Below are 20784 nucleotides of genomic sequence, written 5' to 3' on the forward strand. Positions count from 1 at the left end.
ACTGGTACCTGGGTTCTCCTTCTATCAGCTTCTCTCAGCCTGCACACGCTGGTTTTCCAGCATCTGTCTCTCACATTCCAAGTTGATCTGAACTTTGTGGTCTCTATGGCTCTGCTCGATTTCACCTCTGTCAGGTGTTAGGCTTACATGGGTCCTCCCATACTGGCAAATGCGTCTCTCTTCTTCTTTCATTCGGCCTGTCATCTCTTTTCAACCTCCTTGTTGCAGTCCATTGGAGGTTTTCTCTTAAAGCAACAGAGCCTCTCTCAATAAAAATGGCATACTTTATTCTCCTCTTCAGTCAATGTTCTGAATGTGGTTGTGCTTTGCATATCAGATTGTCCTATGTATGCCATCATGGGGAATGGCTTAGGGAGTTCCTCAGCGGAATGGGAGTCTTTTTCTCTCTCAGTGAGGTCTCACTTTCTTAGACCCCTGCAGAGTAGGCTCAACTCCCTAGCCTCAAAGAGGGAGACTCCTCCTTTGGGAGAAGGGACAAATTCCCTCGATTCATCACAGGAGTTACTTTGAGCTAACCTTTTGAGGGTTAATGATTTTATGACATGAGCATCGAGGGTGTAAGACTAAGGCAGTATCAAATTGTTGATGGAAAGGTTTATATATAAACAGAAATGACCTTCTCCTAAAAGGTAATCTCACAGATGATCCACAGCAGGATCCATTCAGATATATTACCATATTTGGCAAATATAATGGTGAACCTCCAAGACCTGCATTAGACAATCACAATTTAGCCCTGTCCATAGAACCAAATCATAAAATGACATTTGTAGAGAAAGCATTGCTAAAGTCACAGGGAGTCTATTCCAAATGCAGAAGATAGGCGGAAACAGCCTAGTGCATCTAAACATTTTTTGTCTGCAGAATCTGTTAAGTAAGCAATGCTTGAAAGTACCTGCTACGGAATGCTAATAGACAAGAGCACTGAATTGATCAATTGCACTAACACATTTGCAGTATGTGCAATTTATGTCCCTTTGTAAAGAATTAAATCTGCAGTATTATTTCAAAATTAAATATTGGGATCTCACAACAATTAACAGTAGTAGAGAAGCTGATGTCAGCTACCTTTATCTAGACAGTGTGGAACATGCCATTGGATGAATCCCAGTGGTTTAAGACCAGCCGGCTTATATCATGCTCCATATAACATAGCCAACTGATTCTGGGGAGGCTCAATGTATCATTAAGTGTAAGCCTTACTTGCAAGATCCCAGATGTGTTACATCAATATCTCCTTTTTAACATATCTACAGCTTAGAATTTGTAAGCCTAACCTAACAACTTTAAGGGTGTGCGCGATTAAGATGTTATGGCTAGTGAGGAAAGCATGTCTATGTTTTTTTTAAAAAAATTTTTTTAATTTTGGTTGGCTAATTAATTAACCTTTCAAAACAAACATATCATAGACAAGAAGAATAATTACATAAAACCATGTCTATGGCGTGGAGTGAGATGGCATTGAATTAAGGAAACTAGTGGCAAAACGGGTTGGAGGGAGCATTCATGCTGCCCTTATTTTTTGCTTTAACAGAAATGCATTAATCTTGTTGTGAGTTCGGGTCATTCTGTAAGAAGTGCAAATTGTATTCAGGGGACCACCAGCGTTAATGCCCTAAAGTGCTGCTGCGTCCCCTGTATTCTATTTTCAGCGTTTACTACTTGAAGTGGAAAATGAAAGAGTAAAATCGGGAAAAATACTCTTTACTCATTCAATTTACTCTCAGGTTTATCAAAATAATGTAAATGCCGCCTGCAGGCTATTCTTTGCGGTAGACCTTTACAGTGCATACCTATATAATCCATTGGTTTTATACCTGCATGAAAATGCCATGTAATCATGTATGTGCATTTGGGCTCTATAAAGGTCAAACCTAGCCTGGAAGCAGCTGAGCGCTGCACAAACGCAATGTATTCTGGTGTTACAAGGAGGTGGCTGGGTTAGCTGAGGAGATGGGATGAGTAGGGGAATAGTTAAGGGGGGAACTCCGGAAGGGGTAATGGGGTTGAGTGGAGTGACCAGTGATTGGCAAGATATTATTTGAAGAGTAGGATCAAGAGGTCCTTTCAGAAGTGTAGGATGGAGGCGGAGAGTCGTATCTGTGTTGGTAACGTGTTATGGAGATGGAGTACATATCAGGAAAAAGCATGTTTTCCATTATTTCCTCTTTCAGGCATAAAACCAGGAAGCATTTGAAGGAGGAGGCAAAATGCAAAGCATAAGTGCTAAGTCAATGTTGTGTCCCTACTCTTTCAAATGCACTGAAAATCACCTGGAGTGTAAAATAATAATAATAATAATAATTTTGCATTTATATAGCGCTACGAACCCTCAGGCATCTGAGCGCTGCTTATTATTACCCACAGTGCTTGGTGCTCATTTGGAAGGATGAAAGACTAACTTTGGCCTTTAAAAGTAAGGTGTACACAGTTCACTTCTTGCACTTCACTCTTTATACAATGACTGACTCCCAGTACGTTTAGTTTAACAATAAACCAGTAAGGTGATGTCAGGGGAAAAAGTAGGATTAACATCTGGCAGACACAAGAGGTTATAGCTCAGCAAGTGTTTATTAAGATTATTTACAAGCCAACTGAAGAAAAACGTGACATACAGCTTCAATAACAGCAGGGTGTCTTCTGTATGCTTGTAATAGTTGAACTCTTTAGCTTGCAAATCTCACTACAGCGTCTTCTCCCATGGTAGACAATGTAGCTGTCATTCACAGCCCTGAGGACATTAAGTGGCCGTAGCACTTCTTTCTAGTCTCCCTGTTTCACTTTAACTGGTCCTTTGCTTCTCGTACTTGCTCTTGGGCATCCCCTCTTTCAGGTCTTCAAGACCGCATGTGCATCCGAATATCAGGCCTAGACAAGGGCATAAGTGGCGGTGAGTGGTGAACAAACCCCCAGAAGAGAGGTAGGTAGTCTGTGGCGGTCTAAAGGCTTTTCTCCTATTCCCTTGGCACTGCTCAGTCTCCAGGTCCTAGTAATGGTCTCCAATGTCCCGTCCTCACTTTCTTCTACAATGGGTAACTACATTCTCATGCCTGGAGGAATCTTTCTTTCACCCACTGTCTTTCCTCTGCCACCTCCTCGATGCTTGACCAAATGCTCATACCTCCACCCCTTTTTTTGGTTCGGTGGGTAGCCTCCTGCTCTACCACCAACTCTACTTAAGCGGTTTTCTTGGCCACCCTGTCTGACATCTCCTTTCACTATCCTTCCTCTGTCCAAAGTCACCTTCACCCATTCTGTTGTCTCCTTCCACTCTACTTCTTCTCCAATATCTCATTTGGATGTCTCTTCCAACCTATTTTCTTTTCCCTAGATCTCCTCCAATATTTGCTTGGTCTTTTCTAACACTGCCTTCTCTTACTCCATTCTCTTCTCCAACATTGATTGATAGATTGTTCATTTATTATGCGCTTATAAACAAATGTTTTCCAAGCGCAACCATGCAAGGAACAGGAAGACATAGGGAAGTAGGGAAGGACAAGACAAAGGATCTTACTAGGAATGGTACGTTTAGATTATGAAGGCGAACAGAAAAGGAAGTGCGTGGGGGGGAGGGTAGTTGGAACAAATGCGCCCAGTCCCATCAGAACATTGGTTAAGTGCAGATAGATATCACTCTTATGGGTCGTACCCAAAGTGCCGTAGTGTTGCAGCAATTGCAAGGTCCAGGGGCGAGTGCAGGAGACTGTGGAGGAGAGCTTGGGACCTGTGAGGCTCTGAAGGTACACCAGGCAGCCAGTCAGTGAAACTGAAAAGAAGTAGAGGGAGAGAGCAAGAGAGCAGAGAAAGGTGGTTAGCAGGGGAGCGAGAGAGAGAAGGACGAGGCGAAGAGGAAAGTCTTGTGGAATTTCCAGGACTTAAGGAGATCTGGTTCAAGACCGAGAGAGGCAGGTAGGCTGTTCCAGAGGGTGGTACCTGCAGAGGATAGGGATCTCCCACCAAGTCTCTGCTTGAAGAAGGGGCTCAACCACAGAGTGTTAGGGGAAGATGAGAGTAGGTCTCAGGAAGGTGAGTATTTAGGGAGAGAGTGTTGCAGATAGAGGGCCCAGGCCCCAGAACGCCTCGTGGACAATGCAAAGGGTCTTGAACTTAATCCTTGCAGCCACTGGGAGCCAGTGGAGGGATTTCAGTGCTGAAGCGATGCAGTCCCTGGGCTCGAGGTCAAAGATAAGTCTCACGATTCTGTTCTGGATGAGTTGAAGAGGATGGAGGTTAGAAGATGGAAGATGGAGAAAGAGGATGTTGCAGTACTCCAGCCTAGAGAGGACCAGGGCTCTGGAGACAGTGAGCCTCTGGGAGAAGGCGAGAAAAGGAAGAATACCTCTGAGAAGGTGCAGTTGGTAGTGGGACTTTTTTGAGATGTCTGCGATATGAGATGAGTAGGAGAGAGTGAAGTCGAAGATGACCCCAGATTTTTTGCCTCGTTGGTAGGTGGAGGTGCAGGGCCAAGGGCAAATCTCCTCCCTTCTCTTTTACTTCCTCCTATCTCCTGCTTCTCCACCTTCTCCTTCCAAGCACAACCGTCTGCTCTTCTGCAACCCACTCTCTTCTTCTCTTTCCAGCATTTTTCCTTTTTTCAACCTCATTCTGTTGTTTCCTTCCAACCTCTCTACTTTCTCCAGTGTACCTTCTGCCGACAGCTCCTCCTAAAAGCCCTGTGGAGTCTTTAATGTCATTTTTCCTAGGTGTACTTTCTCCATCCTCCATCCTCTAGCCTCTTCTCCTATACTGACCTCCTTCCATCACTTGATCTTACTCATCCACCCTTCTGACCCACCTTAGTTCTCCCCGTCTACTCTGTTCATCGACCTCAACCTCATCTTTGTTCTTCTGTGTCCCTGCCTCTTCCCCTCCTTCCTTTCCCCTCTTGCCTCCATCTCAGCCTCTTCCTTCGTTCCTTCTCCATGCCCTCACGCCTTTTTGTCACTAGCCACCTCCCCAGTGCCTGTCCTCCATATGAGTGTTTGCATCCGCGTATGATAATTATTTCATCTTGCTGATTGATGTGGTGGGGATAGCTGAGTCACTTCACCAGTGAGAACATGGGAGATGCCACACAGAGTGTCTCCACAGACTGAGCCTTCTTGAAGCGTGTCAGCCATCTTCCTTTGCGTGCCTGTTACTCTTCCACTGACACCTGGACTTTGTTTGCATCTCAGTTCTTTGCTGAGGTCTCACAGCAACTGCATTAAGCAGAACTCAGCTGGTCCAGCCCTACTCACCTTTCAAGTTTTAGTTACATTTACACCTACTTTTCAGGGCTTTGGTTTTCCCCATAGGCAGGAGGACTTTTTAAAAGGAACAGGCAGCGGATGTGTATGTCTTGGGTGACGATCATCTTCCACAGCCCTGGCAAGATGTGGGTATGCCAGGGATTCCTCATACTTCTCTCAGCACCATGAAATGTGTAGCAGAAACCAGCCCCCAACATCCACCACCCAATCCACCACCTCCAGGGACCGGAACAGGTAGAGGACTTTGTCACAGAGAGTATGCGTCTTTATTCTCGTAACAATTAAATACAGACATAGATAGTAAACTTATCTTTTACCTCTGCCATTTACCCTTTCTTCCATATTAGAAACTAATCAGAATTACATATTTCGGAATTACACCCTTACTGCGCCCCCATCACTGCGGCCTCCTTAAATGCTGACTTTTTTTTTATTTCGACCCCTTTTACAGCACATTTATATATGTGGGGGGATAATAGTATATAATGCAAGTAGGAGGGGCTATGGGGGTCTTCCCCTGCATACATATGTGGTGTAAAGGGGGTTGAAATATATTTTTAAAAGTCCGCAATTTTGGGGTTGCAGTGATGAGGGGTCGCAGTCAATGTTCCCTGTAAATATTTATCTCTAAGAGCGGAAATGGTTGTCTTTCGTGCGCATGATATTTTCCATGAGTGCAGCTGACTAACGAGGTAAGCCAATTTGTGAGCAGCGTAGTTAGTGAGCTATCATCTCCAAAGAGAGTTTGGAAGGGAATTTCCCCCTCCCAACTATTGCAATTCTTTACAAATAAGTGTAAATGGTGCATCTTACGGCATGTTTTCCAATGGTATAGGTTAAAAATACAAACTGTATATATGTAATTATAAAGTGAGCTTATCAACAATCCCAAGGCTTCCACATCTGCCATAGTAGCTAGCAAAAGGACTCATGTGCAGAGAAAAATGTGTGCATGTACTCAAAAAGCATTGTATGATCAGTATAATCAATAGGTTTAGTTTAGGCTATTCATTTGTTGATATGTCTCAGAGACTGTGCAGAAAGTGTTTTCTGCCTTTGGAAAAAAAAACTCATATGTATTACAAAAAATAAATATTGTTCATGTTTAATGAGGCTAGCAAACATTTCTGACAGGATACAGTATTTGCAGGTGTAAACAAGGCAACTAAAAGGAATGTATTAGAAAGCATGCCAATTGCCACTTTATTAAAGTAGTTCAAGGGCCAGGAGAGCATGACTCTCATAATTTGTGTAAGGATGATAATTGCATCTGAATAGCTGCACCATAAAATATGATGATTAGAATTCCTGAGGCTCTGCTTACGATCCACATTACATTGTCCTGTGAACAGATCTCTGGCAACACGTGCTAAAAACATGCCTTACAGGAAAGAGGCATACAAACACCAAGTTGTACTCCCCAAAAACAGAAAAATTGACCAACAAAAATGGGAAACAACCAACATATAAGAGCCTCCCCTCTCCTTCTACCCACAAAGCTCCACTGCTCTTTTCGAATCAGTGACCAGCAGAGCAGTGGCATAGGAAGGAACTCAAATATTACCGCTCGAGCTCAAGAAGAATTTTAAGGGGAAAGAACATATTTTAATAAGCATCCCTATTGGCAAAGCCAATTACTTTTTTACTCCCCGAAAAATAATTTGATTTCAAGTAGGGAGTAAAATCTTATCAGAGTCCTGCTTGCAAACCTGACATAGGAAGTGAAGTGAGAGGGCCCATAATACAGCCTATATATTTGCCCTCCCTTCCTCACCACAGTCTAGACAAAATTCAGGAGGCGCCTTACTGGGGGTTTTATGGAGCCTCATTGAAAAAAATTGACATATATTTGCCTTTTAAGTTAACAGCAGCAATACTTATATACCGGTACAACATATTGAGTGCCATTATCCGTAACTTGGTGACCTTCTTCTGCAATTTCCTGTTATCACTTAAGCATGATGCATGGGGTTGCTACAGGCAATAAACGCAGAACACATGATTGTAATGAAAAGCCCTCAGCAGCTGAGCATAGAAAGAAAAAGAAGGTGCAGTTTCCGAAAACTGTTACTAGTGTTTCCAATCATGAGCAAACAAACACCACATTTCCTTCACTATACTGTCCTGCCGAAATGTCTGACTTGGTTTTTGAAAGCTGCTGATTTGTTCTTCACCCCCAAACGGTGTTCTCCTGTGCCTTTCCCTCGTACCCTTCCCAGGCTTGTTTGCTAGCATCCAATACTAGTGAACAGGGCTCTGGAAAAGTGAGGGATTGTTACCAGAAAACCCTAGCTGGATTTTTGTATACCCACAATACTTTGCAAGCAAAATGTATTTAAAATCTCATCATGTAATTTACATGGGCATCCGAAGAAAATGTCATGAATGTGATAGTACATAATTATTTTTTAGTCTATACAAGATTGTTTGCAACATACCCCATCGTAATATTGTTAGGTAGAATTGTACAAGTGCTCAGGGAAAACGTTTTTGTACAGCAGAGAGTTAACACATAATTTGTTAAGGACTACTGGAACTCTGAAAACCTGGTAAGGATGCAGATTGTGTGAAAAGCATTCTAGCTGTTTCAATACCTGCTTCTCTAATGCGATGTATGAGTAATTCTAGGCATAGTCCATACCCATTATCCCTTGCAGGTCAAGTAAATTATATTTCAATGTTGCTCTCCATTTATAGGGTAATGTTAGCAATGCTAAAGTAGGAGACGCTGAGCATGACATTTGCCAACTCAAAATCCATAGAGCACAAATTAATATTTGAGTTTTATAATGTGTTAACTTCCAAGTGTACCACTTCAAAGCACTTGTGTAACACATGTACAACAATTAGAAGCATTGGATGAGGTTACACATCCAATTAGCCTGCTTACTTACAGACAGTATCCGATATTTCAGTGGAAGCTGGTTTACATAGCGTGGGTCGCTTTTGCTAAGGTGCCATGAGTAACAGAAATTATCACACTTGAGCGTTATTCATATTACCACAAACATAGAACAAGTGGATGCAGGTCCATTTTTGATTACTTTTCGCAGAGTCAATGTAGGCAGAGACAAGGTTGTTCGGTAATATCTAAAAGTGGCCTGGGGTGGAAGTTAGAGTCATAAGGTATAGTCAAGCATAGGAGTCGTGGCTGGGGAGGGAAGGTTATTTGAGACACTTTTTCATATTTGTTTTTAACCTGTAGAGGGTGTATGCTGTTCATGGGGTTTTTGGATGTTTAAGGTCACACTAGGCATAATAGGTTAATGTAAATAGACTAGAACAGAATATAAGGACTATTTAGTATAATTTAGCTTTATTAAGAGAGAAAGTAAATGTCAGGTAACTGCTGTGGCTTGTGCCTTATTAATTCTTGAGAAGGATGGAATTGTCTATGTGCACTGCTAAAATTCTTCTGAGAAATACCCAGAAGGAAGCTGGGCAAGCGCACATGCACACAGCTTAGGGGTAACAGTAATCTTATAGATCCCATATTCCTATGGCATTTTACTTCCAAAGAAATGGAATTTACTAAAAAACAACTTGCGATACTTTCGTCTTGTAGATCATGTAAAATGCTACTTTCTCTCATGCTGCCACTGCATGCATCCCTCAGTCACAGAAAAAGTGACAATTACAAAATGTAGGCTTTTAAATGACATCTGGGTGCACCAAGTACAGGGTTTTAACCTAAACGTTGATATTTAAAGAGTTCCTGACCTAACACAGTGACGGCTTGTGGCCTTTGTCCTGTGCTTTGCTTTGGGAATTATAGATACCCTTGGGGCAGAATGCATGTTCGCCTATCAGTTTAATGTACACATCTGAAACACATTTGCTAGGCATTAGATAAGATATTATAAAGGTTGAATTGGCACAAATGTATGATTTATGGCCTGCAACACCAAGGCATCAACCTGAGTTGCAGAGAAAATGGTGTGGGGGTGGGGTTGAAGGCTAATTCTACATATTATTTAAGAGAAGTCGTATATTTGAAAACAACTAAGGAAGACCGCTCTGTATTGTTCAATGCAACTTAAGTTTCTGCTGGCTGTGGGAGGCTCAGAGCATGGAAGTTAAACAAAACAGGCTTGCTGGAGAGGAAAAGGGGAATTAACTCATGAAGAAATGGAATTTGCAAAAGACCTGTCTAATTTAACATGCTGAGTGTTGCGTTGGTTGCAGCACATGGGAATGTATCATTTTACATGTTTTTCTGCCTAGCCAAAGAACCACAAGGCTTATTTAAGAGGCCACATTGGTAAGTACATGCAAAAGCTAAAGTTGTCAATCGATGCCCAATACCTGTTTAGGTGAAGGTTCTTTACTCAATACCGTCTTCTTATTGATTGTTCATTGCTTGATCTTTTGTTCTAAGCAGGCTAGTTTTACAAAGATTGCATGAAGAAAAATACAATAGTCTTTCCTTGAATCAACTTGAATAAAAAGTGATTTTATTGTGAGCATGTTGTTCCTTTGTGGATACCTTCATGCAGTTTCACATGCAGTTGCTTCTTCACACTTTTTAGGATTTGATGCCATACTCTACTGATCCAAAGCATTCAACCTAGCACAGGGAACTCGTCCTTATTCTCGTGTGCTATTCACACTGACCGGATCCATGGATCTTAAGCAAAATGTGCTGTTCCTCCACGCACAACAAAAGCAACACCTTTAACCTAATATCCCCCATCATTGCCCATACCCATATCTCATTACTCATACCCCCCTAAACCGCAGATGGGTTAGACCAAACCATCTGGCACTTGGTACACCTCGCGACCATGTCTCCAACAAATGCTCAATGAAAGCCCTAGAAAAACTGTGGTACAAAAACCATAACATCGGAGATCTCATCAACCTCACATCTCTCCCTGCCAACCTCCATCATTCCCTGAACACTCAGCTGAGCAGCAGGTTCCCTTGCCTTGCTGCCACCCACACTCACGGTTCTTCCCACCTTCCCAAAAACGCTCAAAAATTCCTTGTAGCAACTTGCCCGTAAATGCTCCTATGATGATATTCCTGGAACCCCCTTCCGCTTTCCACAATGCTTCATTTCCTTTGCTGCTTACTAAAGGAGACTTCTTGTGTCAGAGCTTCCACCAAGACAGTATAAAGTACACATTTGATTCAAAATGTATTCCTCGCTTTTCCCAATCTACTAAGGGCTTGTGTAGTGTGAGCCATTGCATTCCTAAAATCAGTAACAATTGTGGTGCATCAATTAATGCCCACACTAATTCTTCCTCATGTCCTCCCTCTATCTCCATCCAAACGGGAACCGTTTCATGGGTGATTGGTCCTGAAGAGAGTTGCGAGCCATCAACTGCCCTAATTTTTTCAGGACTAGACTTTAGTACCACCTGAATTTCCAAAGACTTGGCCAAACCCCAATCTATAGAATTTTCTGTGCCCTAGAATCGAACATCACTGGACCGCGTCCCTTAATTTTTCCTGCCAAGTATAAGGATACGTTCAAGGTAAAATGAGGGACTGCTGATTGAAGTGTATTTTCCACCACCTCGGAATTCGGAAATGACAAGGGAATTCAACATTTTTCCCTTGGGACAGTCTTTCAACAAATGTCCTGCTTGGGTTCCCCCATAACGTTCAGGAACAGCTAAGGGTACTTGGTAATGACATTCTCTGCCTCTGTATTGCCTAAGTGTCTTTAATTCCTCCTGCCCCTCCTCCCGAATTAAATCCGGGGGGGGTCTAAATCATCAAACGTGTCTATTGGTAGCAGAGTTGGCTGTCTGCATTTCATCATCTGGTTTCCCAAACTTGCTACATTTTCGCTCCTGACCGCCTTTAATTCCTGGCGTAACTCTACCAGAACCTCACTCAATGCACTCCGCAAGAAACCTGTAAACCTTACTTTCTTCATTGTCAACGATTTTGGTCAGACCGTGATGCTCTACGTTGTGCTAGCCTATGCAAAAATACTGTATATCATGCTTTACTTCATTTTGCTACCTATGAATGTTATGTACAAAAAACATTTTCCAGTCATTCTCTCCATATTTCACTCATGCCACTCATGTTTTTACCTGGTCCAATAATCTCCTTTTAAACCTTATTTTCATAATTCTGCATTTTGTGAATGAGCATGTAAATCCCATTTTAGCCTGCATTGGGCTCTTGACGACAGACAGCTGGTGAGTCACGTTGTGCTGCTATTGCTAGCACGAACACTGCGGATGCCTGTAGTCCTATTTTTTAGCACAGGCTGCATTCTTTCTGGGAGAGAGCTTGCATCTACTGTGCTAAGATTTTAGAAATGCATAGGATTAGACATTTACAAATGTATTCAGCTAATAGTTAATTGCACCCTATATTTAAACAATTAACTACCTTTTTTTAGTGCCTGCCCATGTCAGTGTATATGATTATATTTACATGAGAGCTTTCCCAGTGGACCCCCCTTCCGCCTCTTCCCTTATAGCTCCTAAAAGAGTTCTCACCTAATTTTAAATTGCTTGGGGGTACGGGAGGACCCTGGTTCCTTCCCAACATTCCCCTCTTTCATTACTTATACAGTAACAAACTTGTGCCCACCCAACATATCTACAACCCCATTAGTTTGAGTTTTGCTGTTTATTGTATGTCAAGGTGTTTTAGTTCCCCCCAATTGATCCTATCTTTGCACTATTAAGAGCTATATTGACACAATATTGGAGACCCAGTTGGCACGTGCAGAAGAGGACCAAGAAAAATATGATAACAATATTTTTACTGCTGCCCCAGCCATGACGGGACCCAGTCAAAGGCAAGTGATAGCCAAGCCACGTTCTCAACTCCTTCTTTCGTCATTTGAACACCTAGATTGTGCACTGCCTCGATGACGTGGGATAGTGACCCATTCTCAGCAACCTACGGGGGTACAAAAGGGCAGCAGCTGCTTCCCAACTATTTACACAGGAGTGGATAGAACGGATAGAGCAGATGGAACGAATGGAGCGGATTGGAGTGGATGGAACAGATGGACTAGATGGAGTAGATGGATCAGGTGAAGTAGATGGAAGAGATGGAATGAATAGATCGGATGGAGTAGATGGAGTGGATGGAGTGGATGGAGCGGATAAGACGCACGGAACGCACAGAATGCACGGAATGGCCTTACTCAAAACCACCATATCACACTACCACGCTTACTCTCTCCTATACACCACCACTCAACTAGAACACATTGTTACTATGACACATTCGGTATAGCTGTTCTCATACTAACACCTGCCTCTTACTTCTCAACATCCTAATTAAGCACAGCTAGCTGAACACACACACCACTAGCCTACGTGTCTCCTCAGGCCTAACGCAGCCAGAAATCAGTCTGGGTGTCAACCCTCCAGAATGAACTCATATTCCTGACCTCCCAAACACCACACCTACTGCTAATAAGCAGCTATCATGCAAGTGCCACACCAGCTGCACACATATCTGGTGCACCCACGCACCTTACAACTCTCTCTCTCTTTCAACTGACTTGAACTACGGTTCCCGAGGGCGTTCAACCTACCAGCGCTTTGAGATCATACAAAAGATACATAAGGCGCTATATAAATGCAAAGTAACATAACATAACATTCCTCAGGCCCACCCTTAACTCCATCCACCTTGGCAGAAATGTAGGGCCCTGCTCCTGGCCTCCTGCCTTCTTCATTACCTGGATACACAGCAGAGCAGCAAATCCCCTATGCTTGCAGCTGCTCGTGCTCAGAATCCTTCCAATCTTCCTTGATTCTTCCCGCCTTCCTGTGGCCGCATCCCTAACTCCACCCACCTTGGGAGGAAGATAGGACTCTGAACCTGCCCTAATGCCTCTTTCATTTCACAGGCACACAGTGATGCAGCAGGTTCCCTGACCTTGCCACCACCTGCTCTCAGGATTCTTCCCGCCTTCCTATCCAGGATTCTTCCACCTTGGAAACAACCACGTCCTGGACCACACCTAAGTGTCTGCCAAGCCAGGTGTCCTCAGTGAAGGACGTACCAGATAAAGGATGCCACCTGTTTGAGCTTGTTGGGGCCTGATAAGGCCCAGGGCCAGACTGGCTATCCTCATTTCACCTACAAAGTAGTCGATACACAACTACTTGTCAAAAGATATCACCATGTGTCTCCTGGCACCTTCACTGGGGGTTCGAACGGCCATGCACCATGGGCAGCCCTGCTAGCCTACCATTTCGAACCTATTCAGTGTCACACTTACCCCTATCCAACACCCACAGACCACAAGCACATGCACCCTCATGCTGAAGAATGCTAGCTCAGCAGTTGCTCATGCTGCCAAGATCGCTTACAACAACCTTTCTCGTACAATAACCTTTACACAATCTACACCTTTGAAACATGGTTTACCACACTCTCCACCCATGTTTTTGACATCTTCCTAGGACCCAGCTGCTTCATCCAACATGCCTAAAGGCCTGGAAGGACAGGAGATGGAGTGGCAATCATCCACAGGAATTGTCTTCTCCCATGCACAAAAAGGCAATGCTCTAGACCTAATCTTTACATCATCCCCCTCATCACTTGCACAGACCCTACCCGACTCAACTGGTCTGACCACATCACTATCTCACTGTCGATCACGCACTTAGGGAGTCAACCATGGCCCAAAAAGGTCAGGTTAAACGTCTCCTCATGCAGCACCCCTCATTCAACATATTCCTGGCCAATAAGCTAGAAGCACATTTTGTGGACCTGGTCAGACTTGGACTCCATCCTCCTAGAATTATTGAACAACTGAGCTGGTGGACACACATGCGCCACTAAAAACCAACCAGCAAAGACCAAACTACCCACCCCTTGGTACACCTCCAAGCTTGCCTTCAGCGGAAAGCTCAATCAAAGCCTTAGACAAACTGTGATGCAGAAACCTTAGACCAGAAATCTCACCGATCTCACATCTCTCTGCAGCAATCGTTGCTGCTTACTAATCCACCGCCATCAAGGCAGCTTCTAACAGGAACAAAGCCCTCTTCAAAGTAGTAAAGCATTCTACCAAGCCGCTCCCAATCCCAAGATGCCAGCAAATCAGGAAAGTTGCCACGGAATCAACAACTTTTCCATTGAAAAAAAAATAGGAAAAATCTGACAACTCAGGTTTTGCCCCCCCTCACCCCCCACAAACCTACCTCTGACTATATCACCCCAGCATACATCATTAAACAATTGATGGTCCTGGTGCCCAACACACTGCTCAGCATTATTAATGTGACAATCATACACCCTCAAGACTGGTCTCCTATGACCTCTTTTGAAAAGAAATTGACCCTTGATCCAGATGACCTGGGCAAAATCTGTGTCAATGCAAACCGTCAGTTCATCGACATGATTTTTGGTAAAAGTAGCCACTATAGAATTGCACACGTATACCTTTTTAAAAGACGATCAGATGGGATTCTGTCCCAAGTGCAGCATCGAAACACCCATCATCCAGGTGGTGAATGATGCCCTCCAAATCACGTATAAGGGTGACTCATGCCTCCTCGTACTGCTTGTCCTCTCAGTTGCAGTCGACACCATCAACCCCCACATCCTCCTCTCCTCCCTCACAGAAAGGATGGGATTCTCTGGCACTGTCTTCATGTGTTTCACCTCCTACCTCTCAGCAGGCCGTCCAAATTAATTTGTTGCATTATAACTTACTGCCAGTCTCCTGCGGAATCCCCCATGGCTCCATCCTCTCACAGATCATCTGTAACCTTTACATGGAACCTCTAGGCACCCGCCTCAAAGATCCTGATATAGCCATTCATTAATGCGCTGACGAAACTTAGTTATGCATGAGAATAAAAATCTTACAGGACACCAGTCATCTCCGTGATTACCTTCCCATCATACAGTACTGGATGTCGACTGCCTACCTCAATCTTTATTTATTTTTTTATTTCTTTATTCGATTTTTGCATGAAACAATACACTTTATATGAATGCATTCAGGTATTTGAGTTCTTAGCCGTCGTACAGAGCAGTCTACACTTCCGAAGAAACATATCAGTCGGAATCAAAACTACAGCATGGACAAGATACACTTCAAGTGGGTACCAAATCAACCACTCCATTGCACTCCCCGCCCCCACACCGCCCGCCCAACAATACTTGAATCTTTGTTTATCCTTGAGACCCCTTCTTCGATTGTCTACTTCAAGATTAACCCGTCCAAGACAGAATTTGTCATCCCTGGTTGTCCCACTAAACAATAACTCATCCAACAATGGCTCAATGATATGCGCCTAAAAGTATTAGACTCTTGGATTCAGCAGAATCCTTAGGATTTACCATCAACAGCAGCCTGCCCTTTCAGAAACACATAGCCAAGTAGGCCCAAATGGACTTGCTACAAATCTCCACCCTTTGCAAATCAAACTTTTCATCCGGCCACAGGGCTTCCGGACCATAGTACAGACCCTTGTGGTCTCCCACATTATTGGGGAAATACCCTCCTGATGCTGCTCCCAACCATTCGCCTAGCTCCCCTAAATCAGTCCATCATGCTGCAGCAGCTTCATATGGCATACAATCAGCAGAAGGAGAATACACCTTGCTTACAGCATAGAATAAAAGATGGTGGGAAGCATGTGAAGGGGGTAGAAAAAAACAGAGACACTGACATAAAATAGATTTACAAACAGTAGCAGGAGGTCCTTTACAAGAGACCACAACGGAGGTCAAGAACACCCGAAACCATGGGAAGCATGAAAGAAAGACAGACCTGCCTGTGAGCCAAAATGACCCAGTGGAACAAAAAACTATGTGAACAAGAGAAAGCCTGCAGAAACACTGATTGCAACAGAGAAATGAAAAGTAAAGATGAGGAACCTCTAAGAAGGGAAGCTAAAGCAACCTATGAAGCTTCACAGGAGGGCCAGCCTGAACCTGATTGACTGGAAATTGAAATGAAAGAGTCGGATTATTGCAGCATGGTTCCATCAATAGGTCTTGGTTGTGTGGGGGCATGATTCCATCAATAGGTCTTGGTTGTGTGCAGGCATGATTCCATCAATAGGTCTTGGTTGTGTGCAGGCATGATTCCATCAATAGGTCTTGGTTGTGTGCAGGCATGATTCCATCAATAGGTCTTGGTTGTGTGCAGGCATGATTCCATCAATAGGTCTTGGTTGTGTGCGGGCATGATTCCATCAACAGGTCTTGGTTGTGTGCAGGCATGATTCCATCAATAGGTCTTGGTTGTGTGCGGGCATGATTCCATCAATAGGTCTTGGTTGTGTGCAGGCATGATTCCATCAATAGGTCTTGGTTGTGTGCGGGCATGCCCCCGCAACAGACAGTCCCCTCGGAAAATACTATTTTGAAGAGATAAAGGAGAGCTCGAAGGAGAGTTAAAACATCTATATTTCAGAGTTGCCAAATGTTTGTACAGCTCTTGAAAGTTCAGTTCCATTTTCAGTGTTTTACACTGAGCTTCAATGTATTTTTCATCATACCATGTCTAGTAAAAGCCAGGATTTGCCTCCTCGGAGCTGTACCTTGGCAGCTGTTTTCCAAAGCTTTATTTCCACAAGGTTACAGGCTTGAATTCTAACAGGGCACATTCAGTTTTTCATCATATTATATTATTTAATAGAACATTGGTGATTTGTATAGAAAAGAGAATTAGTTGGGGGGCACTACCAACAATAGTTAGAGTTTACTATAGGTACATTTGCCCAAAGGGTCTTAGGAACTCTGTGTCATTCAAGTATATAATATTTCAGGTGCAGCAGGGAGAAGCTCGAGGCCACTCGAGATTCAAAATACTGAAGAACAAGACATGCACCGACCGTTGCCGGCCGGTAACCCTGTGCTGCACTCCTCACGGGAACTAGTCCCAAGTAGTAATTCTGCCTTGCAGAGACTAAAGACTCCTTCGCGGGAATATTTGTTCGACAAGGCTCAGTTTTCACCAGTCTACAGAATGGTGTGATTGGCTTAATCTAATGTTCAAATAGTCAACCGGGTACATTCGGCCCTGTCTAGCAGTGAGTCTCCAACCAAGAATGAATCCGACTGAGAACAACAGGTGCAAGGCAGACCCGATTTGTTATTACATCATATCGCCAGCAGATTTGATAAACAGATTTAATTTACCCCACACCAATACCTTAGATGTGTGTAAAAGATCTAATTTAATTCACAGATTTAGTTCATACAAGTCAATTTGTAATTCAAAAACAAAGGACAGCATTTCAATTGAGCTAAAAGAATGCTCTAAAACAAGCTGTGTGCGGTAAAGTACAAAAGTAAAGTACACTTCATCTCAGTATAACATGATAGAGTAATTCATATACAGTTGTCAAATTTGTATTTCACTGCTTCTGAGCCTTTACATTCACTCTGCTCAGAAGTTTTTCTAAAGACACTCCTATTGAGTAATCAGTGGTGATTTGTATAGCAGATCATGCGCTCGATTCTAAGCGCTCGATCAGGGATCGAACTCACATTGTAAGGTATCATCATGTTTCCATAGTGAGCATGGTGTTCATGATATATTCTAATCATTCTGAGGTTAGTAAACTGGCTACAATAAAAAAATGTAATAGTAACATCCATCATTTACAGTGCTACAAAAAAGAAAAATGGCCTTAGCAAGCAATATATACAAAAAAGATACTAATGGTATTTTGAGGATCTGAAAGTGCTAATGTTTTCTTGTGGTTATTGCCCATAGTTGGGTTGAAAGTATTGAGGGATGTGGGAGCTGTCCCTTACTTGTTAAGGTGATTTATCTTTTTTCTTCTGCAGCTGGCACCAGAAAACACCAAATTGTCATTTGAGAAGACTATTGAACAAGGTGCAGTAGGTCTTGAAACTGATGTCACATTGAGGTAAGATAATGAAACTCTGTGATTTTTGTTTCGAGAATCACACCTTCCAGAACAACAACCCACAATCCAAGCAATGCATGTACTTGCATAATAGAGGTTCTGCATTATTCCGCTCACCCACCCAGCCTGCACGGCAAGGCTCCTCTGGAGCATGAGCAAGTACCTTAGCATGTTCCACTTCCCACCTTCTGACTGGCAAAGGTTTTCCAGGTGGCCATCTTGGGTTCAGGCGAGGTAGCAGACGATTAGCCAAGAAGGTCACAGGGGTGTGGAATTATACTTTCATGGCAGTTAAACCCAGCCAATTCTGAGGAAGCCCTCGTATACATCATATAGACCATAATCTGTCACCCCAGACTATCACATTCTTGCCCTCTTTAGCACATGTTTATAGAATACTTATTTGTATGTAGTTTCCACAACTATTTTTGGTTTCCCAAATATTTTCAAACATATACTGCCTCGCACTCACTAAAAGAACTTTACATATATATAAAACAAGTTACATGTGTGATGTCAGACTAACAAACAAGCCGAAACAAGTCTATTTCCATCCCAACTTTGTTAATGCTGTGTAATTTCCGTTCTTTCAATGCAGACTGTTCTATCCTAGTTTAAGGTTGCTCCCCTACATGTTTCAGCCCTCTTCTTGCTGAAGGGCATTCCTCAGGGTGACACCTAGTTATAGTGATGTGCAGTAGCTGTTTGTGTAGGAGAAACTACAAGGAGACCTCATTGTTTGGTCTGTGAGAGCCCCTCTCTAACTCTGCTATATCCATTTCTTAATCTGGAGAAATGGTTGCCCATCTACGCCCATCCTTGTTAAGGTGGACTTGTAGTCAAGTAGCATTGGAAGTTTGCCACGAAACCCCTGACCCCGCCCCTTTGTCACATGCACAATACTCTAGTCTCTGCTTATATTCAATTGTTTTTTTTCTTAGCAATCTGTCTTGAATTTAACTTGTGTAGCTGTACAATAAATGTAAATAATTACGCAGATGGCCATAACTTGGTTCTCCATTCATTGTGATCACTATGCCACATGGGTCAGACATATTGCCTTCTGATGAACTTGTATTTGATGGGTCTTCATAGGCAAAGGATCTCGATTGTGATGCCCACATGTAGAGAAACCATATGTCTCCTAGGTTTTTGTAGACCGTTTAATACAAATCTTTCTTTGTTCTGTAAAAAACGCATTGTCTAACTACTTGTATAGTTTTGTTCAGCTTTCAGAAATCTTGAGTGCTTTGAACCAGAAAGGCATCAAACCGGTTATGGAATCACTTCACTGAGCAAGACAGCACTAGAATGCTTGTTATTCCGGAGCAGGAACAAGTGCCCCAGCAGCAGTCCACTTCCTACCTCCTGCCCTACAATGTATTCTCTGCTAGCCATCTTGGGCGCAGGCGAGGCAGCTAATGCTTGGCCGCAGAGATCAGGTGCCATTCCCTGCCCAACTAGGACCCCGAGGAATTTTTCATTTAGACATACACAGCAAAGGGAGGCGAATCTAGTGTTAATAATTATGGGATACCTCAAGAGGTATACCTGACACCAACTAAGATGCAACATAGCAACATAGAGTACCAGTGTCCGCTCCTATTTGCATCTGTGCTTGAATAAGTACCTAGCAAGCAGGCATCATGGTCTCTAGGTAGTGATGACAACAAACACCATAGGCTTCTAGCTGGAGGTTTGTGTATAATACAGTTTCATTTAAATGTTTCTAACATTGCATTTTATTCTACCGCAGTTAATGCTGCAATAGGGTCATCAACAATGGACCTTCCTTAGTTGCTAATGTTTTTGTTGCTCCCACCTTTTTCTTGAATCTAGATAGTAGTGGCATACTCAAGTACTCATACCCCCATTGAATGTACCATTTGCCCCAATGCTCCTGCAACTCTGTCCCTCACTCAATTTAACCTTTTTACTAAGGGTGTTCACTCTTCAGCCCCCACTGGTACCATTCACTACTACTCAGCTCACACCTGTAATTCACACCTATGTCCCCCGACCCTCATCACGTGCTCCCAGACTCTCATTCCTACTAACAGCCCTTTCCCTACTCTTCACATGGGTATTCCATGCTCATCCCAGAATGACACCCCCTTTACTCCTCTTTCCATACCAGTACTGTGCACAGGGCCATTTTAACCACTTTTGGGGCCGGGGGCATGGACACCATAGTGGTCCCTTCTACCGAACCAAAGGGATTGAGGGATCTGAATATCTGGTTGCACGCCCCTCTCGTCGCGATCACCATCCATACATAGCTTGATATGCTGGCTCACATCGATCAAAATAAGCACGGCTACTCCCTTTCAGTTCCTTTATCCTATTCATTCTTGCTGTAATAAGAATAATAAACAAGTAGCATTTCAAGGGCAGCATTAGCAGTCCACTGCAAGGGTACTTGTGTTCTAGCACAAGTACAGGGCACTTTTCATCAATAGCAGCCATGAGGAAGGTAAACCGGCCGGAATGAGATTGTATGAAAGTGGTGCACATACCCCAGAAGAGACAGAGGACCCAGATTTTCTGCCTCAAAGAATGCAAAAGTGCTCAAGTATGGACACAGGAGACCAGTTGAAGGCAGGAGAAAGCTACACATCTCATAGCATAGATAGTGGGTGAGGATTGGAAGCTCCAGGAAGGTGTCCATATCCAGA

General features: G+C 43.3%; 1 protein-coding gene across 1 annotated transcript in view; it reads left to right on the forward strand.

The window, feature by feature from the left end:
• GDPD4 (glycerophosphodiester phosphodiesterase domain containing 4) overlaps nt 1-20784 on the forward strand; it is a 691051-nt gene that overhangs the window by 493004 nt on the left and 177263 nt on the right. Inside the window, exon 9 of the mRNA XM_069639989.1 lies at nt 18027-18109. Within this exon, the coding sequence (XP_069496090.1) occupies nt 18027-18109 (83 nt within the window). The remainder of the gene's footprint in view (nt 1-18026; nt 18110-20784) is intronic.

The sequence above is a fragment of the Ambystoma mexicanum genome, chromosome 7q (genome assembly GCF_040938575.1).
Source record: "Ambystoma mexicanum isolate Mex_15411 chromosome 7q, UKY_AmexF1_1, whole genome shotgun sequence".
Classification (NCBI taxonomy): domain Eukaryota; kingdom Metazoa; phylum Chordata; class Amphibia; order Caudata; family Ambystomatidae; genus Ambystoma; species Ambystoma mexicanum.